Genomic DNA, 24805 nt, shown 5'->3' with positions numbered 1-24805 from the left:
GGCAACATCCCTGTGGACCGAGCCACTCAATTTTTTTTATGAATCGAGACTAATTTCCACTTAAAAAAGAATGCTGATAACTTTTAATGTGTACTATCCCTCCGATCGCCCGTCTCTCTTTTACCACTTCTATGACTCTCTCCTCCTCTTCGGTGCGATATTGTCCCCAAGGATAGAAGCACTTTTCATTGCTGACAAGATGCCAACTGTTCTTGCTGTTACCAGGCTAACGCATTCAACAATGTGCGGCATATCAGTAATCTGCGTTCGAATGAGATCTGATACAAATTTAAGACCTAAATTCCTCACACCACTCAAGCACGTACCCCACCCTGTCCCATATGTTTATAATTGAACAATATTTCTATTTTTTGATAAGCATTACCACTAATGAAATTAAGAAAACAAAACAGAAACATCTAGTTAGTGAAATTTGAATATATTGCCCCTAAGTCACTTCTGGAGAAAGGGAAGTGACGTGAACAGAGAAAGTAGTTTGATAAATTTCCACAGTTGACTTCCCCTCACCCACTGTGGCACAGTATACTAAAAGTTGCTTGGAGAGGTGCGTGGCAGTGCAACAGTGTATCCATGATCAACTACAGCTTGCAAACCCTTTCGTCCAACTCCTGTTCAAGGTTAAAGTTGATTATTATTATTTGATGTGCTGAACCGTTAGCTTTAATAAATTGAATATTTTGATAACTAACACAAATAGATCCATTTCAGGAAGTAGTTAGGTATCACATACGAATAATAAAATTTAACTAATTTTAAGAATAATGAGTACAGAGTGTATTTCGTATATCAGTGTGTCCACGAGAATATTAAAAAAATAAAAATAAAGACCATGATAGCAGATTTCAAAGTTACCCCCGTTATTCCCAACAACCTGTCACCCTTGAGTTCCCGCCAGCTGCGATGTCGTCTGGCGCAGGTATCAAGACTCGTTTGGGCTGATGCGCAGGTCGCATTATCCCCCGTGTTCAGCTATCAGTCGAGCCTACAGTAGAATGGCCCTACACCATCTCTGAAAACAAAACAGAGCAGTAGTGTTACAATGAGTAATTTCAACCCTGGTCCGAGGCTAGTGACCATTTTTAAGACGGATACTGGTTTTGGTTTTAACGTTAGAGGTCAGGTGAGCGAAGGAGGCCAGTGGCGACCTATAAATGGCGAGTTATATCCGCCACTGCAACACGTCTCTGCGGTACTGGAAGCAGGGGCAGCCGAGAGGGCGGGTATCCGGAAAGGCGATCGCATATTAGAAGTGTAAGTATGGCACCCTCAAGGCATTAATGTGCCTAGTGGTGTGCAGCAGAGCTCGTCAAAGCAGAGCTGTGTTTGCACTAACCACCATTCATAGAAGCATAGGTACCGCAATCTGTTGCACGCCATTGCAATGTTCGTCTCATTTTTCATCATTATGCCCAATTCGTTACCCTTTGCCATGACCAGTTCAGGTACCTTATGGCCATACCAGTCGTCATACAACATTGATTGATATAGTTGATTATGATGGAGGTAGAGCTGCCAAATTTTCGAAGATCAACTAATCGCCTTGGATGTAGTTACAATGTTATGCATAGTTAATTTTAGTGGTTATAAGTTGCTATCATTACAGTGTTCCCTAGATGACAATTATTATTATAACAACTGACATATTGCAACAATCATACAATGAATGATATGATCTATTTAAGTTGGGAGGGACCCCAGTTCATTAAATAGGATGTTATTTGTACAAGAGATATTTTTTCCTGTTGAAACACAGACTGTGTTTCTACAGGAAAAATATCTTATACAATACAGTACTAGATTACAGACTTTTATCAGATAGGTTGATTTTCACTCATATACACAGAATGTAACTATTGCCAAAGGATACTGGTCAGTTTGTGGAATGTAGTAAATTCTATAGAAGATATTTTGCTTTTTTGGTGTGTGAGACGGTATTCCTTAAGTTTATAATCTTTTCATGATTCAGTCAATTTCAGCTTAATACTATGACTAATGGTTCATTATTAAACGATAAGCTGTTTATATCAGTCGGTATACAAAAAAAAAAAAGCCTTTTTTATTTAACTTCTTTTTTATTGTTACAAACTGATTAGAAGTGTGGCAGCCACATTATGAATTCTCGAGGGTTAGAGTATGGCACACATCTGCTCATGATCGAACCGAGTTCCACTTCGGCTGCTCTGTCCACCTCAAGTCAGAAATTTGAAATAGTTAAGGCTGATGAGATGCTCCAGGTAGAATTTGGAGTTAATTCCAAATTAATTTCATTTGAAGAGTTGCAAAATATAGTTCCCAACCTATGAACAAGAACATTATTGTAAGCTGTTTGGGTAGGTTAGGTAGGCAGCCAGGTAGGTAGGGAGGCAGGCAGGCAGGTAGGAAGGTTAGGTCAGGTAAGGTAGGTTAGTTTTGGTTGGTGAGATTAAGTTAATAGCCAATATAGCATGATTGATAGTGTTGCTCAGTTAATTCCGTGCCCTAGTAGTGTGTAGCAGGGACCCACAACCCTTGGAAACTGACTGATCCCGAGTTCAACCCATAGGTCATTCATTGAAGAGATTTTGTGGAAATGCCCTGAACATTGCAAGCATGTCACTTCCTGTTTCTGTCAGTGGGGGACAGGTCCACTGCTGAAAGTCTCCTTCTACAGTGTTTTTGTGTGTTGCATGGATGTGTTGTAAGGCATGTTGGGTAGGTTGTAGACATTAGTGTAGAATATTGCTGGGGTTGTTTCATAGTAGCAATAGTATACCATATTTATCTGTTTTAAGTCAGTATTTAGATTTGTTGGTATTGTGTGTGCAATTTTAGAATAAGTAGTATTGGTGTTTAGTTGTAGAGGTATGAGGACTTAAAATTGCACTTTGGAAACTGAACTTTTCTCATAATTGGCATCCAAATATGTTTAAAGATCAGTTTAGTGAGTTGTAGTGAGGAACATCAATTAATGATGGATCATTTTTGGTATGGCTGACCAAGACCTTATCTTATTTATTTATTTATTTATGGGGGGACAGTGAAGGGGGTCGCCAATTTAATGAAGCGGCTTTGCTGTGGATGTGCTGTGTCTTGCGACACTGCTTCTGACCCAGGGCAGTGGACAAGGTGCAGGGATGACCCGTCATCCAGGAGGTGCAAAGAAAGATGAGAGGGAGGGTGGAGGGGTGTGGAGTGTATTCAGGGATGGAATGGGTGGGAATGATTTTATGCCTTTTCCTTTTTGGCTACCTCCCTTGTAAGGGGGGAAAAGCCTTGGTATGTATGTATGTATGTATTATATTTATTTATGCATTTATTTTTATTCTATCTTATTTATTTATGTATTCATTTTTATTCTATTTTATCTATGTATTCAGGGATGGAATGGGTGGGAATGATTTTATGCCTTTTCCTTTTTGGCTACCTCCCTTGTAAGGGGGAAAAAGCCTTGGTATATGTATGTATGTATTTATTTATTTATTTGTTTTTTTTAAGGGGGGTAGTCATATTTTACATATCTCAATACAGTTAACTCCTTTATTTGGAAATTCATAATTTAGTTTTGGAGGGGAGAATAAACAATGTTACAATTGTGATTATAGTTTACAGTTGGTCAGTTCATCTGTTGCCCCAGGTCAGGAGACATGCAGCTCCCAGATAATTGGCAAGAGCCAGTGGGTAGGGTGAGAGTGGGACAGTGTAGGATGAGATGTTCTATGTCTTCTGTGTGGTAATTCTGTCGTTAGGCCTATAGTGTGTTGGTACTGTTTATATAGGTGTCCTGAACATAGTTGTGCCATTATGTTTCTTACTTCACTTGAAAGGGTTTTTTCTATGATGCAGATGTCTGGGGGTTGTTGGTGTAGTATTGAGTTTGGGGATCTATCTTGAAGAGCTTCTTTGGTGATCTTGGTGTAATTTTACCTAGCTACCTGGAAGAAGTGGATAGCTTTAGGTATTTGGGTGCAAATGTGGTGGGAAAGGGAAGAGTGAAGATTGAGAGAAGCAAGTAAATGCCTTTGGGGTTTACAGAATGTAATGAAAAATAGACATTTGAGATTGGATGTTAAGAGGAGATTGTATGAAGGAGTGATTGTGCTGATAGCACTGTATGGTACAGAAACATGGGTAAAAGAAGTGTGGAAGGAGTGGCAACCAAGAATGGTATGGATGGATGGGGTTAAAGGGGCATTGGGAAAGAGGGAAATGTCTGTTGAGGAAGGGAGGTCAAAGATAGAAGATAGGGGTGAGTGGAGAATGATTGTGTATGGATGACACTGTGATGCATGTAAGGGAGTGGGTGGGGGATGGGGTGGATGAGGGAGTATGTGTGAATGATATTTTGACACAGCCTGAATGGATTTCTCCTTGTCTTCTCTTTTTCTGCATGAAGGGACGGAGAGGGGTAGATTGCTGATTAAATGAAGCGGCCTTGCTGTGGATGTGCTGCGTCATGCTACATTGCTTTATACCAGGGGTTCCCAAACTTTTCAGCTCATCGACCCCCTAGTAAAGTTTAAGATTTTCTATAGACCCCCAAACTATTAATTCATGAATTATGTCAGTTTATTATTATTATTGGTGTTGTTATTGTTATTAATGGTAGTAATATTATTATGATTACAGTTGTTATTATCATTATTATTATTATTTTTATTATTGTTATTATTATTATAATTTTAATTATCATTAGTGTTATTATCATCATTATGATTATCATTTTTGTTGTTGATATTACTGTTTTAATTCTTTACTGTAGTTCTTGTTTGGTCTCATAAATCACTTATGGTAATTCTAAAGTACCATAGTCACAGTTTTCGTGTTTGTGGATTTTACTTATTCTATTCATGTATTTTATTTATTTATTTTTTATTTTGGTCCATTATAAAAGGGCCAGATGGCAACATTCATCAAAGCGACGGCGTTCCAATAGTAATACAGATGCTTTCACATATACATAAACATAAGTGTTTTAAAATAGATATTTATAATTTACCAATAGGTTTAAGAGTGATATTATATATTCTTTATTGTATTACTACAAGTAATATTCAAGCCAGTAATATTACACAAGCTTGTCATCTTGATATTCATTCATGATGTGGATGTGTGTATGTGAGAGTCTCCCTACATGCACAGAATGGGGGAGGATTTTTGACTCAGGGTGAACTGACATGATTTTTTAAGTTTAGATATTGGTTGGTTGATTATTCTCACTCTTTCCATATAGGAAGAGAACAGGATCATTTCATGCCAACCATTTTATTTTAAAGACTGCCTCTCAACCCCATAGTAATTTACTGACCCCTTTCAACCCCCTAGCAATCTACTGACCCCTTTGATGGTCTCATTGACCCCCTAGCAATCTACTGTCCCCCTTCGACCCCTTGGATGGTCTCTTCGACCCCTGGGGGTCGATATCGACCACTTTGGGAACCCCTGCTTTTGACCCAGGGCAGTGGGCGAGATGCAGGGATGATCCGTCATCCAGGAGGAACCAAGATAAGAGGGAGGGGGGTAAACGGAAGTGGAGTACGTGGGGATAGATTGTGTGAGAGTGGATTTTATGTCATTGTTTATGGCTACCTCACATGTAAGGGGAAAAAAGCCATTGGTAAATTTATGTATGTTCCTAGTTGTAGTATATGGGGTTGGATCATTGGTCATGGGGGGTCTTGTTTCTTTTCCTTGTTTGTCAAACCTTGCCATAAATTCCTTTATAAAATTGGCTTGTGTTATATTTTCATCTAACTTGTTCCATAAGTCTACACTTGCATGTGGAAACCTATACTCCATGACATCTGTTAAAGTTTTTTTTTTTTTAACCATGATCTTGTGTCAATTTTTACTTGTACCAGTAATTCTTTTCTGTCCATTTTCTCTAAACCTGTTTCCAGTTTAAGTATCATCACATCACCTCTCCTTTGATCCTCCATTGTGAATGTGTTTTTGTGAAGAAGTATTGTGTGGTATATGTTTGAGAAGTATCCTGCTGGGGTGGATTTTTTGTTATGTTCAACTGGTAGTTCTTGTGTGATATGAGAGGGTATGTGTGGAGTTGAGGGCTCTTGCAGAGAACTGTGTACCTGTTATGTTCATATGGTCATATATGGGGAGAATTTTGTTTGTGTGTAGGTGTCCTATTGTGGTGGTTTTGGTTCAACCTGTTATTACTATCAGTGTTTTGGTTTGTACAGTTTGCAGATTGAGGTGAATAAAATGCCATTGTGCTTTGGCATACACTGTTCTTATGTGCTTGCATACAGGTACATATTGGCACTGCTCAGCTGCCTAAACTATGGTACATCCTACATTTCCCTCCAAGATGGTAATTGTCATGGGTTAACCAATACTATAATACAGTATATATGGAACATCATGAATATAACATGAATTTTTGACAATTGTAAACTTAAACATAGGTATACAATCTGCCTGTGACATGAGTACATGACCCCAGTATAATGAACTCCAGAGAGTAGGGGTCGCATCATTGCTGAATAAAGTCTTTTAACCATGTGGGTGGCTGTGATTGCCTGTGTGGACAACTTGGACATTTGCCCCAGGGGGGGGGGGGCAAGGGTGGTGATGGGGATAGCTCCTCGGGTGTTGTGGTCATGGTTCTCATGTGGCGACAAATCCTTCTGGATACTCGACCACTACTGTCCAGCCTGATGTTATACTGCCGGTGTGGGAGTGCCTCGACAACAGTGCCAGTCCTGTCCTAGACATTTGAAGCCTGGTTCTGCACTTACACACAGGCACCAGGGAGGAGGGGTGGCAGGGTTCTTGTTGGGCTGCTGTTGACCAGGATTTTGCCATTGTTGACCATCTGTTTCTCCTGCTGGCGAAGTGCCCTGCCCCACTATTGGGTGATTTGGAGGTGTTGGCTGGCGGTGGGCACCCCATCCCGTAATTGTCTCCCCATACCTAGCTGCATGGGTGACTTGTCGATTCCCCAAATTGGTGTGTTTAGGTACTAGAGTAGGGCCAGTGAGGCTGTATCTGTGTTGAGGCTGCCTCCACCATTGGTGATGGCCATGTAAAGATGCATCATGGCCTTGACTGCAGCCTCTGCCCTGCCATTGGATTGGGGATAATAGGCAGATGAAAGTCTTACTGAGACACCCCATTTCTTCACTGGCCAGATTCGTTCCGCTGTCCGTTGATATTTGCTGTGGGGCTCCCCAGTGGGTAAAGGACCTCCACAGTTGCATCTTGATTCATTGGGATAAGGTGCCATTGGGAAAGTGGGCCAGTTTCAGCCAGCCTGTCAGCCTGTCCATGTACCGTATTTTCCGGCGTATAATGCGCGACTTTTTTCCGTTGGAAGGGCCTAAAAATGGGGGGTTGCGCGTTATCCGGTGGTGCACATTATCTACAGCCTACGATAAAAATTCTGCGGCTGTGTGTGTAATTTTTTTCACAACAACGTGACGATGTTGGCCGTCACAAAGTCGGGAGGCACACTTCTCCGTGACATTCCGTGAGAACAAGAAGAACAGCCATGGTGACATGAAAGAATACGCCAGCATGGGCTCGTATATAAATATTTGGTAAAGATAGGTATCTATTGAATCTTATTTTTCATGTTTAAATAGGCCTAAACACCATGAAACATGATCAATATTCATGATATTTGCCCATGTTCACAGCATCCTAGTTTGAATATTTATGTTGGCTTTGTTGCTTCACTTTAGGTATGGTACAAATTCCGTTGCAGCCGTTCATAAACTCGTGTCAAACACCTGACTACAACACCCTCTTTCGGGAGTTATATTAACTAAACGTCACCTCGATGAGAGACTGTCCTATTTCACCACTGTCATTGCAGGTTCAAAAGCTAAAACGAAACAGTCTGTAGTTTGTTTCAGTATTAAATGAAAAATGGTAAAGACGAATTATTTCCTCAAGATATAAAATGAACATTTTCTGTAAAAATCCCGAAATTTTTCTGTATATTTTACTTTCAATAAACTTTTTTTAGATCATATTTCCTACAAACTATTTAAGCTACAAAGTAATAAGGGACCAACGCACAAGATGAGTCATATACCGGTACATGTAGTTCCGACTTTTTCTTAGTTGTGTCCTGATTGATGCCTAAACTGACACTTAATTTAGTGACAAATCAACAGATTTCCCAGCGGTGGCTCTAGCCAATGAAAAATACTTCTCCATGTAACCTCGTTCACATGATATAAATACCGAGGTAAAACTGCATTATAGACAAATGCGATCGGGCATGCGCGTTATACGTCGGTGCGCGCTATCTGTGTACTGAGATAACGAAGTGCATGGGTGCGCATTATAACCCAATGCTCATTTTAAGCCGGAAAATACGGTACACCATGTACATGTGGCCCTGGTACTGGAACATGTTTGCCACTGTACATTGGAACAGGTATTCAGGGGGAGGGGTTACAATGTATGTTTCAGCTGGTAAGGACAGGCCATGAACCTTGCACTCCTCACAAGGCTGCCTGTGATGCTGGAGTTCACCCTCTATCCCTGGCCAGTAGACTGCCTGTCTGGCCTTGCGGAGCATGGAGTCAACACCCTGATGGCCACATGCAGGTTAGCTGCTACTTGTTGGTGGAGAGCTTTGGTGATGATGAGGCGGATGCATCCCTGGTTGAATGTGTATCTCATGATATCTGTCATGACAACCAGCCTCTCCCTAACCCCATAGAAGGGATGAAGGCAAGCCACTTCTTGTGATTTATTAGGGTGCCAGTCGCCAGCAGTGACCTTCGCTAGTAGCATCTGGTAGACTGGGTCGGCAGCAGCTTCTCTGAAGCACTCTTCATCCTCCGCGAATCCTTCTTGTGTGATTGCAGCTGAAACTGCAGCAGCTACTGTTGCAGCTAGGTCCTTGTCAAGGCTGATGTCAGCACTGAGGGCGGGGTAGCATGATAAGCAATCTGCAGCGGAATTACGTTTTCCAGGTAGGTACTTCACTTGGAACTTGAAATGTAGGGTCCTCTCCTTGAGTCTAAGGAGGCGGGGGTTTGCTATGTCCGCCAGGGCCCAATCCCCCTGTAGTTTAGGGAGCAGTGGTCTACGATGACAGTGAGGTTGGGACACCCGAAGAGGAACAGCCTCGCTTTCTGCAGGCCCCATGCAACAGCAAGGGCCTTCCCTTCCACCACAGTGTAGCCCAAATTGGTGGGGGCGAGATGGTGGCTGCCGCACAGCATAAGGCGCTGGCCCCCTTTGCAGCAGAAGGGCGTGTTGGCAGATGAGCACCCACAGTATTGCTTAACCACTTCCATACGGTGACGCCTACGTAGGTGTCATGAGGAGCAAGTGGATACGCGATGATGCCGATGTCAGCGTCTTGATTATATTTATTGTAGTCGTACCTATGTAACCTCCATTCTCTCTAAACTGGCTTCATCATATTTTCTATGGTTATCAAAATTCTATGGTGAAAGAGAACGAACGATTGAGCACTGACTTTATTTTTTATAATGCGATTATTATGACGCAACATCACACTTCGGGCAGCTAATGCTGCCAGACGTGCGATGTGCCCCGGAGTGAAGAGGTTAAGGAGAACAAATCCGATGCCCTCCTTGCTCCAGTCAGTGATGGTGGCCGTGGGGCAGGACTTATTGTAGTATGCCATGCCGTCCCTGGTGAGTTGGTAGATGATGTCTTGGGCCTGGTGGAACTTGGTACACTGCGTTGTGCAGGTTGAATCTGCAGAGGGATAACCAACACTTTATGGATTTCCTCCAGGTCCTGAATGACACCAGTGCCATTTCCACCTCACATTTCTCTGGAACCACAGAGAGTGGGACCCTGGTGGCTAACGAGTCATGGGTGCCAGCGAACAGCAAAGCCAAGGACTGAATGGTTTCCACTGATTTCTAAGCCTACAGGTGGTGGTGGCCCTGGGTGATTGGGAAGGCATGTAGGTGGGGTGGTGTGGCAAGGGCATCCTGGAGGTTGTAGGGTGTATGTCCTATCCTGTGATCACTGCACCATGTTTGAGGTGAATGAAACACTGTTGTACTTCGTCATACACTGGTCTTATGTGCTTGCATACAGGTACATATTGGCAGTGCTCAGCTGCCTTAACTATCATACAGACTATTTTAGTTTGTGTTGCTAATTGTTGGGAAGTATATTCCAGGATGTTTTTTATGAACTGTTTGAAGATGGTAGTTAGGGTTTCTTTCTGTTGTCTGTAGCCACTGCTTTGATGGATTATGGTAGGTTTATTTTCTTGTTGATTCTCACTGTCAGATCTTTGACATTTGCTGAAGGTCTTATGAGTATCAAAAACAAAGTTCAGAATTTTAGTGAGCACCAGTCCATCTTAAAATGTGGATCTAGGAGTGAAGCCAGCTGAAACATCTACATGTCTTCATAGATCTTCATCTTTTCTTGAGTGAGCTTTTGAGAGTGGTGATTATGTTTGACTTGTATATCTGTGACAGTGGTTCAAGTTAGACTCTAAGTCCACGAATGCATGGAATTACTTTATTTGAAGTTACATTCTCTCCTTGACACTGTAGAGTTGCTACTTCAAATGGTGTCAAGATCTGTTATTTCCTTGATGAGATTAAGTTCATGTTTTGATAGCTTTATTGGACATGAAATGAAAAAGGAGGTATGCAAGTACTGAGTGTCAATCAATATGTCGCACTCTGTGTTCAGAGTGTGATGTTGGAGTATGCATTAGTTTTTTTTTTTTTTTTTTTAATTACCACAAAAATTGAAGACGAATATTTACTTGATGTATAATATATAAAAAATATGTTGTTTTTATTGTTAGTTCAATGACTGCCATTTTACATGTGAATAACTGTACACATTACATGTAAATAAATGCTTGAATTATTGATTGTTCTCCATCCATTACTTGTGCACACATAATCTTTGTACACAGATCCTCCTAGGATTGCCATATGGCAACACCTCATATCTCGAAAACTATTGTGAATAAAAAAGAAAAAATATCGAGCAGTTTCATGTTAGCATAATATGTAGCCTTGTGGCTAGGTATTCTCATTTTTCACACCAGCCTTGCTTATATTAGCAATATTACCACTGTTCTTTAGAAATTATCCCAACAAAGAACTTGATAAAATCACAAAGGTGTAAATTTCAAATATTACAAAAGTCTGAACTTAGATCCCTTCAGTTGAAATAGTTTTTTTCAGTACCAAAGCTTGTGGGTGATTTACATTGTTACCGAAAGATATTGCACCTTCTGTTTGAAATTACATATCATTGGTGGGAAAGGCAGTGGTCCACTTTGCACCAGTGGTTCACTTTACTCCACCTTCCCCTATATCATGGTAGACAAGCAAGTAAAAACTTGAGATGGTGCCTGTGCTTTCAAAACCTACTTTAGCCTGAAAGTAAAGTACTTCATAGAAATTACAAATAAATAATCACATTTTAATCAGTGATTATTATCAAGAAGAAATTGATTATGATTATCACCGCAGAGTAAATTTTGATTATGATTACATAAATTTTATGCTTTTTTATTATGATTTGATTATGATTATGTAATCACAGCCATGGATTATGATTTTTTGATTAGTAATCATAATCATGCCCACGTCTGTCCGCCACTTGCCACCAAAGTGGTAACACTCAAATTATTGAGATAAGATTGGGGTGTATGTTGTTGCTTATCTTGTCATTACCATCACTCAGTAGTGTGTCATATTATTCATACTGGTAATATATCAGGACTTAGGCATAATACGTATGAAATTTCTGTTTGCATAGGTAATCTTACCTCTGGTTATATACTTTGTTCCTGCTTTTGTTTGAGTTATTGGAATGCACTCTTTCTCTCTCTCTCTCTCTCTCTCTCTCTGTCTCTCTCTCTCTCTCTCTCTCTCTCTCTCTCTCTGTCTCTCTTATCTATTTTTCTTTCTCCCTTTCTTTCTCTCACCATCTTTCTCCATCTCTTTCTTCATATATTTCTCCTTTCATATCTTTCTCCATCTCTCAATTTCTCTCCTCTCACCATTTCTCTCTCTCTCTTTTTCTCTCTTGCTCTCCCTCTCTTGGTCCATCTCTCTTGGTCCATCTCTCTCTTGCTCTCCCTCTCTTGATCTCTCTCTCTCTTGCTCTCTCTCTCTCCCTCTCTTGGCCTTTCTCTCTCTCTCTCCCTCTCTTGGCCTTTCTCTCTCTCTCTCTCTCTCTCTCTCCCTCTCTTGGCCTCTCTCTCTCTCTCTCTCTTGTTCTCTCTCATTCTTTCTTTCTCATCTTTTCTCCTCTCTCTGTCTCTTATATCTTTCTCATTGTTTTTCTTATTAGTTTTATTTTTTGTTCATCTGAATGCCTGAGACACCCTCATCACCATTCAGGCATAAAATAGAAAAAAAAATAGAATAAAAGTAAAATAAGTAGATGATAAAGTATGGAGCCTCACAATCACAGGTTCTCACTTTTGTTTTATAAAGGGGATAAAAGTGTACAGGAAAGTTATATGTGCAGTCTTGAAATGGCTTCACTGTCTTTGACCAAATAGACAGAAATGACCATTCATGCACAAGATGCTAAGTTGGGATGGACAGTATTTACCTAGTTGTAACATGCGGGAAGGGGAGCTATGCTCATAGTGACTCGTCTTTCTATCTCTCAGCATCAAGTTTATTCTTAAATTCTTGTACGGTGTTTGCACACACTATTATTTCATCCGATTTGTTCCAGACATCCATCACTCTGTGTGGGAAACTATTTTTTTGTTTTTTCCAGATCTCTTCTATAATTACCCTTTTTGAGTTTGTGGGAGGTTTTGCAGATATACAGGATAAGAGGAAAGCTTCTAGGAGCTGTCGAGTTTTTACGAGAGTAGTAGAGCATACATACATACATATACCAAGGCTTTTTCCCCCTTACAAGGGAGGTAGCCAAAAAGGGAAAGACATAAAATAATTTCCACCCATTCCATCACTGAATACACTCCACACCCTTCCACCTTCCCTCTCATCTTAGCACCCCCTGGATGACGGGTCATCCCTGCACCTTGTCCGCTGCCCTGGGTCAGAAGCAGTGTCGCAAGGCACAGCACATCCACAGCAAGGCCGCTTCATTAAATTGGCGACCCCCCCTCTCCGTCCCCCCATTGCATAAAAGGAGAAGACGGGGAGAAATCCCTTTGGGCTACGTCAAATTTTGCTCACACATACTACCTCACCCCCCATCCCCCCACCCATTCCACCTCATGCAATCACAAAATCATCCATACACAACCATTCTCCATTCACCCCTGTCTTCTGTCCTCTCCCGTCCTTCCTCAACAGACATTCCCCTCTTCCCCAAAGCACCCTTCACCCCATCCATCCACCTCATCCTAGGACGTCCCCTCATGTTCACTCCTTCCACATCTGCCTTCCATACCTCTTTTACCAGTCTTTCTTCACTCATTCTTTCCATGTGTCCAAACCATCCTAATACTCTTTCATTCACCCTATCTCCAAGCTCCCTTACCACCCTGTTCTCCTCCTCACCTCATTTCTCACTCTATGCAGCCTAGTAACCCCCATCATACTTCTCAGACACCTCATCTCAAACACATTCAAACCCCTTCTCTCTTCCTCTCTTATGTTCCATGTTTCTGCCCCATACAGTGCTGTTGGCACAATCACTCCTTCATACAGCCTCCTCTTAGCATCCATTCCCAAATGTCTATTCCTCATTACACTCTTTAATCCACCAAGGCATTTACTTGCTTCTCTCAATCTACATTCTACCTCCACCTTCACTCCACCTTTTCCTGTAACATTTGCACCCAAGTATCTAAAACTATCTACTTCCTCCAGTTGTTCTCCCTTAATGCTCACTTCCAGTGTACTGCCACTTTCACCCCTTGTACATCTCATCACCTTACTTTTACCCACATTTATCTTTAGCTTTCTTCTATCACATACTCTCCCAAACTCTGTCACCAACTTCCTCAATCCCTCCTCCGATCCTGCCACAAGTGCAGTGTCGTCCACAAACAACAGCTAGCTCACCTCCCACTTTTCTCCATTTTCTTTAACCATCTCCAATCCCTGATCCACTACCCTTGCATTTACCTCTCGCACCACCCCATCCATGTATAAGTTGAACAGCCAGGGTGACATAACGCATCCTTGACGAAGTCCCACCTTTACCTTGAACCACTCACTCTCTCCATTCCTAATCCTGACACAAGCTCTACTACTCTCATAAAAACTCTTGACAGCTCCTAGAAGCTTTCCTCCTATCCCGTATATCCACAAAACCTCCCACAATGCGTTTCTGTCTACCCTATCATAAGCCTTTTCCAGATCCATAAAGGCCCAAAAAACATCCTTCCCCTTTCCTATAGCTTTTTCACATGTCTGTCTTACCACAAAGATCTGATCTACACAACCTCTACCTGTCCTAAATCCACACTGTTCCTCACCAGTTACTCCTGTTCCTCTCCTAATCCTCTCAATCAAGATCCTCCCATAAGCCTTCCCAACTACACTTAACAAGCTAATCCCTCTGAAACTACTACATTCACACTTGTCCCCTTTTCCCTTGTAAAGAGGAATACAGGCACTCCTCCAGTCCTCCGGCACTCTACCCTCTCTCCAGCAAACATTAAATAACCTCACCAGCCAGTCCACCATCACTGTACATCCCTTTTTCAGACATTCTGCATGGTATCCATCCAGACCAGGTGCCTTACCTGCTTTCATCATCTTAACAACTCCCTTCACTTCATCCTTCCTTATTTCTCCTCCATTTTCCTCACTCATCACTCTCATTTTCTTAGCATTTCCCACTGCAGCTATCTTTCCCTCCCTATCCACCTTCACATTTAGCAGCTCCCTAAAATATTCTGCCCATCATCCCCTTACTGCCTTCTCTTCCATTATCATCTCTCCATCTACACCTTTTACCTTTTCTTCTCTACTTGATTCGCCTCCTCTTCCTCTCTTAATTTCTTTCCAAGACATCTTTTTATTACTTTCAAAATTTTCTGTCATACTCTCACCCCATTTCACATCTGCTCTCCTCTTTGCCTCCTTTACCTTTTTCTTTACTTCTCTTTTCTTTTCTCTGTACCTCTCATATGACTCCCTAGTCCTATTTTGTAACTAATCTGTGAAAGCTCGCTTCTTCTCTTCTACAACCTTCTTCGTTTCCTCATCCCACCATTCACTACCCTTCCTTCTATTCCCTCCTGTCCTTCTTGTTCCACACACCATCCTTGCACACTTTGTGACTCCCTCCTTGAACCATCCCCAATCCTCCTCCACACCCAGCTCTACTCTATCCTTCACTCCCTCCCACTCCTCCTTCAGCTTCTTTTTGTACTCCTTCTCCTTTCCCTTTTCATTCAAAGAGTTCACTCTAAGAACCTCCCTACCTATTGTTCCTTTCCTCTTTCTCCGTCTATCCTCCACTCGCAACTTACCTTCCACCAAAAAATGATCTGATATTCCCCCACCCTCTCCCCTTAGCACATGTACATCCTTAACTCTTCCTATCATAATCCTATTTACACTACATAATCCATTAGCACTATCTACCACCCTTCCCTCCACCACCCTCTCCCATGTGTACTTATGCTTGACTTTCTTCCAAAACACTGTATTTGCTATCATCAACTCTCTTTCTAGACACATTTCCACCATCAACTCTCCACTATGATTCTTTCCTGGAACTCCACATTTAGATTAGAAATGGAGAGAGTGAGTGGTTTGAGGTAAAGGTGGGGCTTAGTCAGGGATGTGTTATGTTGCCCTGGCTGTTCAACTTATACATGGATGGGGTGGTGCAAGAGGTAAATGCAAAGGTGGTGGGTCAGGGAATGGAGATGTTTAAAGAAAATGGAGAAGAGTGGGAGGTGAGCCAACTGTTGTTTGCAAACGGCACTGCACTTGTAGCAGGATCAGAGGAGGGATTGAGGAAGTTGGTGATAGAGTTTGGGAGAGTGTGTGAAAGAAGAAAGTTGAAGATTAATGTGGGTAAAAGTAAGGATGATGAGATGTACAAGGGGTGAAAGTGGCAGCAGACTGGAAGTGAGCATTAAGGGAGAACGACTGGAGGAAGTGGATAGTTTTAGATACTTGGGTGCAAACATGGCAGGAAAGGGAGGAGTAGAGGTGGAGGTAGAATGTAGATTGAGAGAAGCAAGTAAATGCCTTGGTGGATTAAAGAGTGTAATGAGGAATAGACATTTGAGAGTGGAGGCTAAGAGGAGATTGTATGAAGGAGTGATTGTGCCAACAGCACTGTATGGGGCAGAAACATGGAACATAAGAGAGAAGGGGTTTGAATGTGTTTGAGATGAGGTGTCTGAGAAGTATGATGGGGGTTACTAGGCTGCATAGAGTGAGGAGGAGAACAGGGGTGGTAAGGGAGCTTGGAGATAGGGTGAATGAAAGAGTATTAGGATGGTTTGGACACATGGAAAGAATGAGTGAAGAAAGACTAGTAAAAGAGGTATGGAAGGCAGATGTGGAGGGTGTGAACATGAGGGGGCGACCTAGGATGAGATGGATGGGGTGAAGGGGGGTTTGGGGAAGATGGGAATGTCTGTTGAGGAAGGACAGAAGACAGGGATGAATGGAGAATGGTTGTATATGGATGATACTGTGATGCATGAGGTGGAATGGGCAGGGGGATGGCGGGTGAGGTAGTATGAGTGAGAAAAATTTGTTGCAGCCTGAAGGGATTTCTCCTTTTCTGCATGGGGGGGGGCAGAGAGGGGGGCTGCCAAATTAATGAAGCGGCAGTGGACAAGATGTAGGGATGACCCATCATCCCGGAGGTGCCAAGGTAAGAGAGAGGGTGGAGGGAAGTGGAGTGTATTTAGGAATGAAATGGGTGGGAGTGGTTTCTATGCCTTTTTCTTTTTGGCTACCTCCCTTGTAAGGGGAAAAAAGCCTTTGGTATGTATTTCTTTTCATGTCCACATGTTTTTCTTTTATCCCATCTCTGTCAGGGACTTCCATACCTTTCATGATTCTGTAAATGGCCAGTAGATCTCCTCTTTCTCTTCTTTGCTCCAGGGTTGGTAGTTCCAGTTTAGACAAGCTTTCTTCATACGTCAATTTTGAGTATTGGTGTCATCTTTGTTTTTGCTCTTTGGATTCTTTTTAATTTCCTCATATTCTTTTTTGTGTTGGGTGTCCATGGTGTCGCAGTGTACTCCAATCTTGGTCTTATCAACGTGACTAATTTTATTTTTTATTTTAATTTTTATTTTTTCTACTATTACTTCATCCAAGTACGGTATTTTACGGCTTGCAAGACGCTGCATCTTGGAAGATGCCATCCCCATTCCTCTTCCACTCCTAGTTCTACTCTATCCTTTACTCTCTCCCACTCCTCTCTCAACTCCTTCTTATACTCATTCTCCTTTTTTTCCTCATTTAAGGAGTTCACTCTAAGTACCTCCCTACCTACTACCCTTTTTCTCTTTCTTCACCTATTCTCCACTCAATTTACCTTGCACCAGGAAATATATATATATATATATACCGGTGTGTGTGTGTGTGTATATATATATATATATATATATATATACATATATACCGGTGTGTGTGTATATATATATATATAATATATATATATATATATATATATACACACACACACACATATATACCGGTATACAGACGCTCCTCTACTTACATTAATTCGTTTTACATGTTTTCGATTTTATGTTTAAACTGACTGTAAAAAAAAAGTTGTAAAAACAATTTTTGAGTGAATTTTTTAGTTTAGCGCGCTCTCCGTAGTTCAAACGATATTTACGCATGACTCTGCATCCATTGTTTACATGGCACAAACGACAGACTGAACGTGCCTTGCCTCCTCCTCCTCCTCCTCCTCCTCCACCATCTCAATTTATGTTGCTTGAATTTAATTTATTTGAAATTAATGTTATTATTTTACAATGTTATGTGTATAATTAATGATTTAGGGGTCTTCTATAAGATACGGTAATAGAATTTACGGATGTATTGTACAGTAACAACTTACGTTCATTTTCAACTTACGTTGGGCCGTTCGGAACCTAACTAAAACGTAAGTTGAGTAGCGTCTGTGTATATATATATATATATATATATATATATATATATATATATATATATGTATATACAGTATAAGCTCTTTTAACCTGCACGAGTGGGATCAAAGACGTGCCGGAAAGGGGAAATCCCAGTAACGAGAAGGAATATTAAAAAAATACATTTATAGCCTTTATTCATAGAGTACTTAAATAAAATTCATTCAATGGCTTCACTTTTGTTGTTTATTTACCAGTATATTCATATTTATTTATCTTTATTTATTTTCATGAAATCACGTATGTCTCTTTGTTAAGAATGTTTGTCTCTCTGCATTAAAAATTCATTTTGAAGACAGTGAAGAGACATCACGTCGTGAGTCCCCATGTAGGTGCACTGCTGCGCAAACTTGATGAATATTGCCAATCCTTTAGCAGCATCCTTCCACGTTACTCTTGGCTCTGTGTCATCTTCCTCTTCACCATCAGCCTCTGTTTCCATACCATGCTTCTCAATCACTGCCTTAATGATTTCGTCGTCAGTTAGTGTGGGGGTGATAGGTTCATCATTGTCGACCTCCATCCACTCCTGAAGAGCTTCATCAGTGACGCTAAGCTTAACCCCTTCCATACGGTGCCGCACACGTAGGCGTCATGAGGAGCAAGTGGATTCGCGACGCTGCCATATCGGCGTCTTGATTTTATATTTATTGTAGTCGCCCCTGTGTTATTACATTCTCAAATGTGCCCTGAATCCCATTTTCACCACCCCTTGTCACCACTGTCACCACCACTGTCGGTCGTCGACCATTACACTTATATTTGATTTTTAATACTACTCGTCTCGAGGCCCCTTGCCTTCGTTACGTGAGTTTCACTAAATGTTCAAGTTCATCTGAAGCAGTAGGCCCAATGCCTTGTATTTCCTGTAGTCTCACTATTTTCTAATTTCAATAGGCCCGTGCCTAGTTCTCGTCCTTTGGGTTAATAAAAGGGTGGTGAATTTTCTTTCTTCTTTCACTGTAATTTCACAGTCTTGTTACACTCAGGATCTCTTTCTCTCGTCTCCCACATTGTCTCTCTAGATCCCCGTATCCTACGCTAAGCTACCTTCGTCTGACGTCGCTAATTTTTCTAATACAATCTCCTAGGACTTCTCAAATGAATGTCACTCCTTATGGGCGTGACTTTGAATTCATGCACCAATAGTTTTTTTCTCCTTCTCCACCTTGCACCAATCCGGAAAGCCATTGCAATGCCACTAGCAATATCGTTTACCTCAGCATTAGTCAAACGAAGCTAACCTGCGCTTACAGAGTTTTGATTACATCATCGATTATAAAACAGTCACCACCGTCGGTGTGTTTACATAGACATAACGTCGCCCTCGAGCAGGCGTTGAGTCTGAATTATTGAGGCATCATTCTAATGCCCTACTGTTTCCCAAGCTCATTTCCATTCGTACAACTACCGGCCTCTTACACCCATTCTCTGTGGTTTTCAAAATTCGCGGGTGAAAGAGAGAACGATCGATATAAGTGGTGACTATATTTTATGATGCGAGTATTATTATTACACATCGTATGGCTGGCATTGGCTGCTGCCCGCGAGATTTAAGTTCCGTACTGAAGTGGTTAACACTACCACACATATCCTTCAACTCAGCCATCACTGCCTTCCTTTGCTGTCAGTATGTGTTTGTGTGTTGAGAGAGTTGCTAATAGACAGTCGCACACTTAACATCAGGTGTCTTATTACAGTGGGCATTGGGACTGACGGAGCGGCGGGATTTGTGGGAGATGGCGGGAAAGATGCACGCTACCTCTGGCAGCGGCGGGAGTGGCGCGGGAATTTTAAATTTTATTTTTTCGAATTTTTACATTTTTATACAAAATTGTTATTTCCTCGTGAATAATATTCTGGTTATAAGGAGGAGCCAGATACGAGAATAACGGATAAAAGAGCTTTTACTGTATATATATATATATATATATATATATATACAGTAGAAGCCCGATTTAACGGATATCAATTTAGCGGAAGCTCAAATTAGCGAACTGCAAATAGCAATAACGAAAATGCTCAACTTAGCGGAAATGGTCCACTAAGTTGAGCATTTTCCGCTAGCTGGCCAGACGTGTGTCTACGGAAATAGCTCGATTTAGCGGGAACGTCCGCTAAGTTGAACATTTTCTGTCAACTGGCCACATGCGTGTCTCAGAGTCCAATGTTACCAGATGTTACCAGATTGTGGTGGAGTCAAGGAAAAATTTATAATTTAGTATTTTGGAGGTATAAAAATATATGTATATATATTAATTTTATATATATATATATATATATATATATATACGTACTATAATATATAATTCAGTATATGTATAAAGTATAATTGTAGCAGAAATATATTCAAGTAGAAATAGATGGTATAATAGGAAAACAAAATAATGAAACAATAAGTTGATGGGAAAATTCAAAATCAGTACGCGAGAGTAATCACCACAAAAAAACTTCTATAACAACGAACTACGTTTTCTGCAACAACACAACAATAACACTCACTATCCAAAAACCAACTGCCCAGTCCTATTAATCGCTAGAATTATGTACATCGAACCAAACACAAAGCTATGACTAATATTCCCCGAAATTCACAGACGGCTCATATCGTTGTTACACGACACACACACACACATGTTGCAACAAATTACTGCACGTTGCTGTTCATTTGCAATTCACGATTGTGCTGCATATAATTCACTTACAATAATATATATATTGTATGTGTGTGTGTGTACACTAGGGAATTTTTAGGTACATATCATTTTTACAATCTGCCCTGGCAACACTGTTACACCAACGCTCACTCGCTCAATTTAATGGAAAATTCACTTTAGCGGACTGGACCTTGGCTGAATTAGTTCGTTAAATTGGGCTTCTACTGTATATATATATATATATATATATATATATATATATATATATATATATATATATATGTATGTATGTACAGTGCTCAACAAAATTCGCGCCTGCTTAGGCCAGACCAGGCGCAAACTATGGCGAAAAAATGATGGTCATTTTGATGGTGAAACAAAGATGTCAGAACTCGCGCCTGCCTGTATGACGTCACTGCATCCAAGGACGATGCGACCAGGGAAGCTGGAGCGCGTCAGTTGCCTCAGGGCTTTCGTGGAGGTAGGGTGTGTGTGGCGTTGTGCTCGTGAGGGGGCCAAGTTTTGTGTCGCATTTTTTTACCTTTTTTCCCTTTTCAGTGTAAATATGGCTCCGACCAACCATTTAAGCAATGAACAGATTGCACAGGTGCTGGTATTGAAAGATGCAGGCCATGGAACGAAAGAAATAAGTGACTTGATGAACATAAACCCTTCCACAGTGCGCAGGTGGATAAGGCGTCGACGCCAAGAAAACAGTGGTGCAGACCCAGTGCCTAGAAAACACACTGGCAGGCCTAGGAAAACTTCCCATAGGGCCATTAGTAGCCCTTCACCATAGGGCCATTAGTAGCCCTATGGGAAGTTTTCCTAGGCCTGCCAGTGTGTTTTCTAGGCACTGGGTCTGCACCACTGTTTTCTTGGCGTCGACGCCTTATCCACCTGCGCACTGTGGAAGGGTTTATGTTCATCAAGTCACTTATTTCTTTCGTTCCATGGCCTGCATCTTTCAATACCAGCACCTGTGCAATCTGTTCATTGCTTAAATGGTTGGTCGGAGCCATATTTACACTGAAAAGGGAAAAAAGGTAAAAAAAATGCGACACAAAACTTGGCCCCCTCACGAGCACAACGCCACACACACCCTACCTCCACGAATGCCCTGAGGCAACTGACGCGCTCCAGCTTCCCTGGTCGCATCGTCTTTGGATGCAGTGACGTCATACAGGCAGGCGCGAGTTCTGACATCTTTGTTTCACCATCAAAATGACCATCATTTTTTCGCCATAGTTTGCGCCCGGTCTGGCCTAAGTAGGCGCGAATTTTGTCGAGCACTGTATGTATATGTATGTACAGTAGACACTCGTTTTACGCGGATTTTTTATGCGCGGTTTTGAATTTACGCGGATTTTTGGGTTGAGCTGTCTGAGGAGGAACTGGTGGAACTCGTCCAGTCGGCCAGTGAGGAGGAGGAGGAGGAGAAGGGCAATGTTGAAGAAGAAAGCCAGCCACAGGAAGGATTAACTTTGGACTCATTGGCAGCCTTGATACGACAGGCCTCCACTCTCAAGGCTGCCATTTATGAGACTGACACATCCATGGTGAGGGCAATTGCGGCGCAGAATGGCATCGACAGTGTTATGGCGCCCTACAAAGCCGTTTTGCAGGACATGAAAAAGCGCCGAGTACAATTGCCCATCACCATGTTTTTACAGAAACGTGGTGGTCCAGCTAATTCTGATGCCGAGTCCGACTAGACTGCTACCTAGACTACTACCCCTTCTACATATATTCATTTCATGCACTGTTTTTTCTTGTTCTTTTGTTTGTATTGTATTGTTTTCCTATTTTTCTATTGTATTATTTTGTTCAATATGGCAATTCATTGTGGAAATAAAATTATTAGGGTTCTAATGATTGTTTTGGTATATCTCCTTCAGTGGCGGAATTTTACACGGATTTTCGTTTTACGCGGGGGTTCCCGGTCCCTAACCCCCGCGTAAAACGAGGGTCTACTGTATATATATGTATATATATGTATATGTATGTATATATATGTATATGTATGTATATATATGTATATGTATGTATATGTATGTATATGTATGTATATATATGTATATGTATATATATGTATATATATACATATATATATATATAGAGGTATATACATATATGTATATACATATATGTATATATATATATATATATATATATATATATATATATATATATATATAAATATATATATATTTCTCAATAGTATTTCTATTTGAACTCACAAGACCTCCAGGTGTGGAGTGATACATATATTTTTAACCTTTCAGTTCATCATAGTATTGATTAAATATTGAATATGATACTGTATTTGCTTCTGTATGAGATATATTTAGAATTTTCCATTGTCACTTGTGAAATACACTTTATTGACTGTGGAGTTGTTGTTGTTGTTGTTGTCGTTCCCTAGACTGTCTGGCCGAGCAGTCCCGTCTCCCCAAGGAAGGCCACAGCCGAAATTGGGTTTTCCCACAAATCCTTTATAGAGTGTATGTTGTGTTGTTTGCGTGCATGATTGTGTATAATGCAGTCTTCCATTATGTGTTGTATGGTATGGGGTGAAGTGTTACATCCTGGGCAGCTGTTCACAACACGGTCGTCCAGCCTCTTCTGGTAGCTTAGAAGTGCTGGGTGGTGACCGCATCGCAGTCTGGCCAAGTGGACTCTGTCCTTACGTGGGAGAGAGGATTCAGAAGGGTGGATATCAGGGGGTCTGGCATGCAGCAGTGTGTTGTCTTTCAGTGTGTTAATGGAGCGGTGAGTGATATGATTATGAATATGTTTCCGGAGGCTGGTATTTGGTGGTTGTGGAGGAAGAGAAGAGAGTATCTGTGTGTAATAAAGGTCTTTGGGTGTAGTTTTAATGTTTCTTGGTGTGTGTGGGTGTTCTGCTATGTAGTGTAGCGGGTGTGATGTGTTTGTGGTGGCTGCAGCAAGTGTTTGTGTGCCTCTCATGTCGAGGTGGTCCTTGACTTTGAGGACTTTTGTTTCATGGTGTAAATGGTCTGTAGGTGATGTATTTGTGCAGCCTGTAATTGTTTTTAGGGCTTTGTCCTAACTGTGGAGTTATTGTGCTATCTTAGTCATGGGACCAGTGATAGGTACCTGGAACTGGCAGTCCTATAAGATTGATAGCAGAGAGTTATCTTCCTGATGCTTGTCCTCAAAACCTGTAATACCCTCATGTCTGGAGATGCAACTCAGAGGAACTGACACTTGGTTCTTGGATTGGGCTCAAGATCTCTATCACCTTCAACTTTCCACCTTTTCACATTAAAAAAAAAAAGCTGAAGTAACAAATGCTCCCCTCCTACTACCATAAGTCAGTGACATCGCAGTCCCTCATTAACCACTTTAGTATAAGTCAGATTCTTGCATGGAGCATCGGCTGCCATATGTATGATTCATTACACTACTCGCATTATAAAATATAAAGTCACTACTGTATTAATCATTCTCTTTTACTATAAGAAATAGTAAACACAGAAAAAGTGATCAAACCAGTTCACATAATCTAGTGGTAACTCATGTGCAACTACAAAAATATATGTAATCAAGAAGCTGACACTGGTATCCTCATATACCCACTCATGCCCCATGATGCCCATGTGGGTGTCATTGTACTGAAATGTTCTTCCTGGAGAGATCTGTGGCAGGGCCCAAGGGTTGTTGCCAGCTGCTGATGGGACTGTGTGTTTCTAGTCAGTGAAACTTGTGGCAACAGTTATGATACGAGTTATTGTCATTGATATTTTGTAGTTATATTTATAGACGAGATTGATGAGTGATCTTTATAGATGAGAGTGATAATTGTTCTTTATTGTGCACAGTACTACTATTGGTCGGCTGAAATTTTATCATTGATGTCTCCTGTTATGCATTGCATACTACACTCCGCAGCAAGATAACTTATTGAATTGCTTTAAGTAGATTTATGCCAGTTGGTTTTGTTCATTTGAGGATTTGACTTGGGTTTCAAGAGGTTCTTAATTCAAAGATCCCTTCAAAGTGTGTGATCCACCTTGAAGTAGACAAGAATCACTTGATGTTAGCTAGA

At 41.2% G+C, this 24805-nt stretch overlaps 1 protein-coding gene across 3 annotated transcripts in view; it reads left to right on the top strand.

Annotated features, from left to right (window-relative positions):
* Positions 1-545: 545 nt before the first annotated feature.
* The window catches only part of Snx27 (sorting nexin 27), a 131527-nt gene continuing 107267 nt past the window's right edge, over positions 546-24805 (top strand). Inside the window, exon 1 of one of the 3 annotated variants that reach the window (XM_076173101.1) lies at positions 546-638. In XM_076173101.1, the coding sequence (XP_076029216.1) occupies positions 592-638 (47 nt within the window). In that variant the 5' untranslated portion in view covers positions 546-591. Of the gene's footprint in view, positions 639-975; positions 1273-24805 lie in introns of those variants that run through there. The other 2 variants (XM_076173100.1, XM_076173102.1) reach the window with 2 other exon arrangements.

The sequence above is a fragment of the Oratosquilla oratoria genome, chromosome 34 (assembly GCF_046742065.1).
Source record: "Oratosquilla oratoria isolate Oo_2021 chromosome 34, ASM4674206v1, whole genome shotgun sequence".
NCBI lineage: Eukaryota > Metazoa > Arthropoda > Malacostraca > Stomatopoda > Squillidae > Oratosquilla > Oratosquilla oratoria.
The sequence above is the reverse complement of the archived record's forward strand: the minus strand, read 5'-3'. Positions and strand labels throughout refer to the sequence as shown.